The sequence below is a fragment of the Ascidiella aspersa genome, chromosome 4 (assembly GCF_963924565.1).
Source record: "Ascidiella aspersa chromosome 4, kaAscAspe10.2, whole genome shotgun sequence".
Lineage (NCBI taxonomy): Eukaryota > Metazoa > Chordata > Ascidiacea > Phlebobranchia > Ascidiidae > Ascidiella > Ascidiella aspersa.
The window spans coordinates 13,642,797-13,652,257 of record NC_139450.1 but is presented as its reverse complement, the minus strand read 5'-3'; the positions used below and the strand labels follow the sequence as shown (position 1 = coordinate 13,652,257).

General features: G+C 36.4%; 1 protein-coding gene across 1 annotated transcript; it reads right to left on the bottom strand.

The window, feature by feature from the left end:
* Positions 1-3,065: 3,065 nt before the first annotated feature.
* LOC146148022 (eukaryotic translation initiation factor 4E type 3-B-like) lies at positions 3,066-9,153 on the bottom strand. Its single transcript, XM_083387537.1, has 7 exons — positions 8,938-9,153; positions 8,544-8,616; positions 7,000-7,094; positions 5,604-5,664; positions 5,167-5,233; positions 4,558-4,713; positions 3,066-4,053 (listed from the first exon to the last, which is right to left on the bottom strand). The coding sequence occupies exons 1-7, from the start codon at positions 9,135-9,137 to the stop codon at positions 4,010-4,012; spliced, it is 696 nt and encodes a 231-aa protein (XP_083243663.1). The 5' UTR covers positions 9,138-9,153; the 3' UTR covers positions 3,066-4,009.
* Between the last annotated feature and the right edge of the window lie 308 nt (positions 9,154-9,461).

Genomic DNA, 9,461 nt, shown 5'->3' with positions numbered 1-9,461 from the left:
TTTCAAAATTGTTGAAATTTTTGGCTAATTCCGCCACCGCACAGGTTTACCAAGCCCCGCCCTTCCCCAAAATATACTTTTAGCAAAGTTTAACTATGTAAATAAGTATTTGTTTTTTTAGCCTTTAAAATAAACTCTAGCCTAAAGGCGGGTTTGTAAATATATAATATGGCATGTTGCGCCGTGTTAACTTAGACTAGAACCACTGATGTAGAGGAATATTTTGCGATGTCACTTAGCTGGTGCCGATTGTCTATTGCACATGGTGAAAAAACAATACGAAAAATGTTTTGTTTTCAGCTAAAATTGTGCAACATAAATTATAAACATTTTGAAACATCAAGTTTATGAGACTTTCTATCACGTATATCAGACTTTTCTATATACAGCTGTTGCCTCCGTCGAATACGATTTTGTTCATCAAGATCCAAGCATTAAGTCCGTGCAAAAAGCTGATTTTTGTGATTAACCTTTTTCTCCATGTACAGCAGCTTATGGCTTACCTTGAAAATAGACTTGGTGCATCGGACACATAAATACCTTTTCAGTAAGGCTAAGTTTACAATTTACTATTCTAAGCATGTTATTTTTGTAGACAAGTGTTCACCTTTTTGTATTAACGCCCCTTGGGCTTGGCGGATTCTTGTACGGCCCCCTGATACAACAAACCATGGTATGGATTTAAGATGCTTGATTGAGAGGTGAAATACCAACTTTAAAATATTACGATGGAAAATCACGTCATAAAAAATGAGTTAAATACATTCAGCAAATTTGAGTCGAGCTCGCAAAACAAATCGCGCGTATAAAGAAAAAATGCGCCCATCTATAGCTTAAATAAACAAACGTTTTAACTTTTCAGCGAAATCCCGATGAAACACATTAAATAAACTCAAGCGAACTAAAACATAAACCAAAAAGCACTCTTCGTCGTCGAAAGCACAGAAGAACCTCCCGTCAAAATGGCTGCAAGCAAAGGCACCAAAAAGGCTGTCAATGAAGTAGACCCTCTTCTCGAAGACCGTCCTGCAACTGCCAGCTACCCGACAATGAGAGACTGGATCGACCACCTTGAAGCTATTGTGCAAAAGCCGAACGGCTATGTCACTTTCACCTGTACTAAAAGAGAATCTGCTGCCGCCTTGACAGCACTACTACGGGCGAGGCCCGAATGCAGTTTTGCCGAGCTATTTGATGAGGATCAAATAAAGGCAAAACTGTCATATGTACCGCCGCGAATGCGAAACGATGCCATCAAGAGATGGTTCACTCTCAAATATGCCGAGTGCTCGAAAGTCAGAATCCTTCGGGATAATGATAAATGTGCCAATGGCAAGAGAGAAATGACGCTGAAAAGGTCAGAAATCGAGAATAATCCTATCCCGAAAATGGTTAAACTCGGGAAGACAAGGTAGCGGTGTTCTACCAAGGTCAGCCGAATTTTAGCAACTACTGCAAAGAGATGGGCCACGAAATACCGTCGTGTCCAAAACTGGCAAAGAAAAAAGACAAAAAAAGAGCAACTCGTCAGGTCAGAGCCACCGCCTCTGAACGACGAGAATTTTCCTCCTATGGAGGTACTACCAGGAGGCTCTCCACTGCTCGCTGGAACGCCGATCACGGTGTCGAAATGACTTCCTCGAGGCCCAGCTCGAGGAAGATGCTTTCATGGAGTTCCATGCTTTTGAGAACTCGCTCAATGCCATTGGCATTGGAATCGATTCCGCGAGCGGTAATTCCTCTCATATATTCTCTTCCAGCGACCCATCTCCACAAGGGAAGAGGAACAGATCCTCAACTTCAGAAGGAAGCTCCAAAACACCAGCCCATAAACCGAAGCGTCGATTAGTCGACTACACCCTAGAGATTTCGGCAATCAAAGCCCAAACAGTGACCGCGGGTGGTAACTACACCGGGTACTTTTGCCGAACATGCCGCAACTATTTCAACCCTCTCATGAAGGAGCAGTCAACTCAATGTGACTGTCTTATAGAGTCGAAACAGCTCTACAGCAAGCTGCAATGCGAGCTGTATGCGCACGAGTCTACATTTTAGAGCCTTTTCTACATTTCAGATGTTCGAAGATGCCACCTCCAGGTTCTTCAGTTTATATGAAGACATCTTCGTTCGTCAAGAGAGAACTTGCTACCTTTGGATCCCTTTTTTCTTTTTTCTCATTCCCATTGTAAGTATCTCTTGCATTGTTTGTTATGTTTTGTTTTTCGACAAAACTCAACAAAGCAACTTTGTATAGTTCCCTTTTTTTTCATTGTAATTTTCACTTGTATTCTTTGTTTTGTTTTCGCAAAACTTTAATAAAACAACGGGCAATGATGCTCCCCTCCCCGGGTGGTGCAGCTGTCACCAACACAAACCCGAGGCCCTGAGCCCGGTAAAAAAAAACCATAAACCAAAAAGCCAATCAAGATTAGCGCAAAAACACAACAACCAAGATTAGCACAAAGGCGAAAGTTTATTCAGATTGAGTCTAAATTATACAGTCGTATGTTTTTAACTAAACCTCGGGGCTGCAGGCTTAGACCAAGCCACGTGCTATTTTTTTTTTGTAAAGTGATCACTGCACAGTACAAGTCGTCACGAATTTGTTATGTGTGACCCTTGCAAAATGAATATATGCTGTAGGCCTATAAGAACTTGGTCTCTTTCTTGGTGGTTAACCTACCCCAATATACGAGCTTAAAAAGTACATTTTATAATAATATTTGTAGGCTTTGCAAAAAATGTACTTAAATCAACTAAATATTTTTAAGAGTTTGTATAAACCAGAAAAAAGTGATTGTGTTCGACCGGTGTCAGTGAAACATCTAAAACAAATAACTGAAGACACCAAGGCACTAATGTAGTACTTCATACAACATTGCGTTGTTCAAATCAATATATTTCTGATAAGCCAACATTTTTTCAAAACAATTAAATATGCAACATTTTGTCTTAATTTTTATTTTTTAGGTCAAAATTTCTCTTTTTTTCAAGACAAAAATCGCCGTAGTCATGAGTTAAAGTTCAGCTCCGACTTTGTTGCAGAAGAAGAACACGCATCCAAATCGTCGATTAACCTGTTTTATTGAACCGATGGTATAATAGAATACGGAATTAAGGAAAGTAATGAAGGCGCAAATGTTCCGAAACGCAGCACCGACGACTTACGTACTAAGTGTAAGCTTATTTTAATCAAACAAAAGAACAAGCCTATCCTAACCGAAACAAAAACGTTATAAATAGGTCTAATTATTTTAAATTTTGAAAATAGAAAGTTGTTTGAAGTTACGCTTATTTTAACTTTTAAAAGTACTTGCAAGGCATGCATTACGTAATTGAAATAGTGAAGGTAACGTCGTGCAGCAATTTGGCAAACGAGACTTGGGATTTATTAATTTAATCCCCTATAACCAACGAATGTTATATTTACGAAACAGAAAAACGGGATAGAATATAACCTTGCGTATACAGACGTTGATAAACGCAGGGCAGTCGCAAAAGACGAAACTACTTTAACCTACACGCATAACGCAAAGTAACTGTATCAAAGCGGAAAAGGGAACATAGAAAGGTCACCTAAAATAGTCTTCGAATAAAACACAAAAATATGTACAATACTCCGGTTAACTACACAATTTATAACGCAACAAACAATGTAGAGAAGGTGAATCAATCATTTGAAAGTGTGAAAGCAAAACGATAAAAACATTGAACAAAATGCGGTTGGAAGTGCGGTTTGGAACAGACAATGAGGCACGATACAGTAAAACTTTAAAACGACCTCATGGAACACATTTCATTTTCAAGCAAGTGCCGTGCACGTTTTACCATTCTATAAACACAAGTTCGCGTATCTATGGCCGCGCAGGCTAAAACCCAAAAGTGTACAGGTGGAAATAAGTTAAAAAAGGATTAAGAGGAACTGTTAACACTAATTGCACAGTACACTGAATGGGTCCACATACGGGATATGATTCCGGTTTTGCTTTGGTTTTGTGGGTAAGCTATTTCATGGGCCGTTCCTGGCTTCAACAGATCGATGCTTTTGGTGTGCTGTAAATATATGGAATCATATACAGAATATTAACAAAGTATCAGTTAGGTTAGAAATTACGAGGCAATAAGTTAAACTTAGCACAAGAAAAACTACTTGGTATTTCGGCTCAATAAAATCTTTTTTATGGAAAAAAAGTGTTATTAAAACAGGGCTACATTGTAAATATGTCACAGAATAAGTTTTACATATATATTATATAAACTATAAATAAAATGGTATCGAAAAGAGAAAAGTTAATCAAGCACAGGCAAAAATTTAAACCTCTCAGTATTTTTGCTAAAACGTGATAAACGAACAGGTCAATGGATGACATCATAACAGGAAGTAGCTAGCGAGTAACTGCACTATTTGCAGGCCACACAAACCTAAACCGCGTATGTTGTCTAATAACTTCCCATCGCTAGTTAGTCACTTCACTAAAGTCCACTGAACTGGTATTACCAAGCACACTATTGATCTTCACGCAGTTTGACAACTTATGGTGTAAACCAAAAGCTTACGTTTGTAGAAGCTCGTCTCGAAGGTGACGTTGGGCACGAGCTCCTTGACTCGCTGCATGACCTTGTTGTCCTCTGCACCTGCTGAATCCTTGTTCCAGAGCTGAACAAGGTCATCGTTCTTTCTTACGCTAACACTCAAACCAATGATGTCATCCCCTGTAACATTTTTGTATTGGTTTAAGTGGGTGATTCCCAACCTGGGGGTCGCAAGAGGTTGTCAGGGGATCGCCGTGTACTATTTGCCGAACGAAAATTGGCATAAAAAAACAATACAAAAGTTAGCAGTGTAAAGAGTAAAATAATGTGCCAGTCTAAAAAATTTGTTAACGGCAATTGCTTTAGTAAACCAGTCGTGTTTTCGAGTTAACTTTACTCTTACTTTCACCCAATGTAAGAATAATTCCGGGGCGTGTAGGTTCTTGTAAACTCACAAGACGGTCGCGACAACAAAAAGTTTGGGAACCACTGGTTTAAGTCTAAGCTTATAAACAGTACAACGGGTAAACAAGAACTCTTTACATTCAGTTCAAGGATCGGCGTAACAACAAAGAATGGACATATTTAAACTCAATACTATATTCAATAAGATAATATAAAATAATTAATTACCTTTGTTGACATACTGGGAAAACTGTTCACCAATACAAGCCAACAACAGTTCATTCCACACACTATCCTGCAAAGTTTTAGCAATTGGTCAGCTTTAGAATAATAATATTACAATGGTAGTATGTTTGAAATTTAAATATTTTTTTCTGTAAAAAATCATTGATATCAAGTTTTGGTCCTATTCGCTTGAATTTATCTAAAATAGTTTTATTGGCATTTCTAGCAGCAGAAAATAACAAAAACTAAAAGATGTTAGAAATGTTAGATAATACCAGTAGGATGTGACCAATACTTGGAAAATATAATTGGCACATTGTCTGTTAAGATTTGATCGGGATTTATTGTCCTGTAACAGCTTTTTATGCATAACTAAGTTTAGATATAGAGCTAATTAATTGGTTAATTAATAAAGATTTAGAAAGTAAAGAAAAATCTACAGTGCAAAGCTTGTGACATCGCAGTTTCCACATTCCTCCATTTGTGTTGACTTCATCTTCCCTAAAAGTGATCACATAGTTAATACCAAAGTAAAATTTCAAGTTTCATTATGTTATCATCAGCTTATGTAAAAATGGTAAAAAGCTGTGTCAAGATTGTGAAATAATTTCGATGATGTTGAAATTTTTAGTTTAATTTTAGAACTATCTAGTTAACAGCAGCCATTGTCTTGCATTAAAACCAGTTAACTGACTAATAAGGGTTGTTATAAAAAGGCCAACCTATGTTTAACAACAAATAATATGAGAGAACATGAAAAAAAAATAATAATAATAATATTGTTTATTCGGATCTAAGCCTGTCCCAACACATATTCTGTCATTTAATAAACCTGTTTTAGATATTTTTAACCTTTGTGGTTCTTTAGGATAATATAAGAGAACATTGATCTTACTGATTTTATTAAAGTTACCGCGACACTGTTACACGCATTATTTTATTGTTTGTTTCAGGGCTGCGGAGTAGGACTAGGGACTCGAGGAGTCGGTTTGTTTTTGCTGGAGTCGGACTCCGGACTCGAGTAAGACGTTGCAAAACTACCCGAGTCCCGAGCCTGAAATGCGCATGCGTAGTACCTAATTTAAAAACTGAAACAGCCGCCAAATGAAAATTGTAAAAGCAAAATAGCATATGGTACAATATTTTCCAACCATGTATTTTGAGTGAATGAATTATACAACACCCCTATAAGTGGATTACTGAATATCCGCGTTATTTTAGTTATATAAATTGGTGAAATACAGGCAATTGCACATTTGACCGGAGTCGGACTCGGTTTTATTTTTTTGGCCGGAGTCGGACTCGGGTTATTTTTAACCGATTCTGCAGCCCTGGTTTGTTTGTGTGAAATTGTTTTAACATTTTATCGTTTGCACGTCTGTTCTTTACACTCTTTCTTTCACACTCAAGTGAATTATATTGCTTTTCCAATTTTGCACTTCGCCTTTCACGCTTTATTTCTTATCTTATTATGTTTTCTGTTGGTTGGCATCTAAAAATTAGTTACATTTGTCACTTACACCTTTTTTTCCCCTTGTTGTAGTTTATTTGTAAAACAGGGAAATATGCTGACATTTGGATTTAGGCAACATTTCGATATTTTTGCAAATTATGTTTCTGTTTCTTTTTTATACGTTGGTCGCTTTTATTGTATTACCTCTTCTGTTTGTTTTATTTACGTTCACTTATATAAATTCAGTTGTAAGTCACTTTGTGAAGCGCTTGGCATCTAACAGGCCACTAAGTAAAAATCCTGAAATTTTGGTGTAACAACATCACAGTTCAACTTGATAAAAACTTGGGAATAATGCATGATACATGATTAGTTAAACTCACCAAACAGGCCTGATATTGTTCCTCATCCAGTGATAGCTGTACCTTGTCACCAGATTGCTTGGTGTTGGTATGTGGTTGAAGACACCCCAGAAACTCTAATCAAAAAAACAAACAAATTAACTCAAATGAAATCAACCAACTATTCGTTGGTCAAGTTCAGACATGCCTTTTTACTTGGGTAAAATAAAACACAGTACACAGTTTTCTGCAATTAACGAGTTTATTGTTACATTATTTTGCAAAAAACATCTTTGTTTATAAGCATGGTTACCATCTGCTAAGACCAAAAAATAAAGGGGGGAAGGACGAATTTTTGTCTGTTGGGAATGAACATTTTATTGGATTTCGTTTCAACAGGTTGTTATAAAACATTGGTTTTTAACCTTTTTTCTACTGCGTCTGTTTGGTAATCGTCCTGTGTCCTGCAAACCTCTTAAATATGAAATAATTATCGGTACTTTTCAATTTTTGTTTTTTTTGTTTGCTGACCAACTTATGCGCAAATATGCAGCCCGGCTAATTGCAATAAAAATTGCGTCTATCTGTTTGAAATTGACAAACTTTTCATTTGAAAGGATACGTAAAACCTTAGGCACATAAAACGGAACATGCTCAAAAAAATGGCATGTGTAGTCCAATTTAACAGAAACTGTTGTTTATAGATTTTATTAGTCACACACTGCACCATGCCATAGCATGCATAGTATTTTTGGACTGAATCGATTTTCTTTTGGAACAACAAATTTGGAACAAAGTATACTGTGTGTTGACGCCAAGCCATGAACTACTCTACCCTGCATTCGCCCATGTAGTTTACCGTCCGGAATTATTTCAATGCAAGCTTTGAAGATGTTGCTAGATAAAATACATGTGTTAAAAAATGATGAACTTCAAGAACAAATTCCTTTTTATAATCATGATGATAAACATGGTTTTACTTACTCGTTCTCTAAATTATGTCTGGTCTGAAAAAACACCGGATGTCGAAATTTAAAGTCAGCTTTGAAATGAGCATATGGTTAAAAACAACCACAGTTCTGACTCCCGGGTCCAACTAATGACTAAATTGCCAATCCAGTCGAGTCTACGGCCACTATTCCACCCATTCATTTGAACATAGATGGATGTATGACAATCAAGTAATACTATAATTTACCCATCAACAATTTGTGGTTGGAAAATATTCCACTTTTCCTTTTTTAGAGTATGGGCCTTTTTGTTTCGAATTTAGGACTGCCTATGTGCTTGGGGGACTCTGGACTCGAGCAGTCTTACTTGAGCCCGAGTCCAGCAACATAAACCAATCCCCATAAGAAAAACTAAGCACATATCTTAAAAATAAATTTGCATGTGTTTTTGTAAAAGCAGGTTTATAGACATTGCACTCAAAAATATGCAAAAATCTAATACACACAAAATGGTAACCCTGTTTTTTAAGAAATTTATAAATATATTTTAAAAATTTCAAACAAATATAAAAGAAAACATAATGATTTTGTTGGAAAAAATGTATAATGGCATGTACTTTAAGATGGACATAGTACCTCAACAGTGGACACAGTGTAAATTTTTCTCAGGTTTGCCTCATACTCTGTCACTGAAAGATTTGGAACAGACCTGTTGAAAAAATGTAACTATTAAAAATCAGACTTGATAAATTTTTTGTATGATGATGTCTGGTCATGGCCTAAATATAAATATATATTTTTTTTAGTAAAGAGGGTCATATATGCTTAAACATAACTTTATTAAAAAAGCAAAATACATAATCTTCAGTAGAAAGAGAGTGGCCCAAATAATAGATAAAAGATTCATTCTTTTATTAGCAAACGTTTCGGCAAGTGCTTTTGCCATCATCTACTGAAGATTATGAACAGATCGGTGTTTAGTCTTCCCAAAATACATAAAATTTTACAATAAAAGTAAATTGATTTTTACCTATCCAACCACAAGGTCCATGGAGTATTTAATGGAACTCCAGTTTTCTCTGTATCACCAAGACTGTTAATTGCTTTGCGTGATAGCCTTGGTGAATCAGATTGTCGCACAGGTGATCCAGATCTATCATCAAAGCTGTCCCGTTTGGTTTCCAGATACTTGTGTGAATTGCTGTTACGACTGTACATATCATTAGCCATTGTTTATACAGTTATTCTTAACCTGTGTCACAAAATAGGCAAACTAGTTTTAGTTTAAGGTATTTAGGAATACTACTTACTACAGCCAGGTTCATTTAATATACTTTTAGCACCATAGCACAGCACGCCAAAGATAAACAAAGGTTTAAATATAGGTTTTGGTGCTCATCTAGAATCCTACTACAGTTACTAAATCAACATACAATATTTGGGTTAGGGAAAGAGTAAGTGTTAGGGTGTGTGGGTTGGTGAAGTATTATTATATTCATTATTTAATACTATTGCAAAACCCACCCTTACCCAATCTCTAACCTGCACCCTAAC

Excerpts from the sequence above, each read along its gene's own strand:
- LOC146148022 (XM_083387537.1), bottom strand. The coding sequence starts at position 9,137 with ATGGCTAATGATATGTACAGTCGTAACAGCAATTCACACAAGTATCTG. Across the intron at positions 7,095-8,543 it reads ACACTGTGTCCACTGTTGAG|AGTTTCTGGGGTGTCTTCAA; the intron begins GTACTATGTCCA and ends TTTTTTGATTAG. Across the intron at positions 4,714-5,166 it reads TTCCCAGTATGTCAACAAAG|GGGATGACATCATTGGTTTG; the intron begins GTAATTAATTAT and ends AAAATGTTACAG.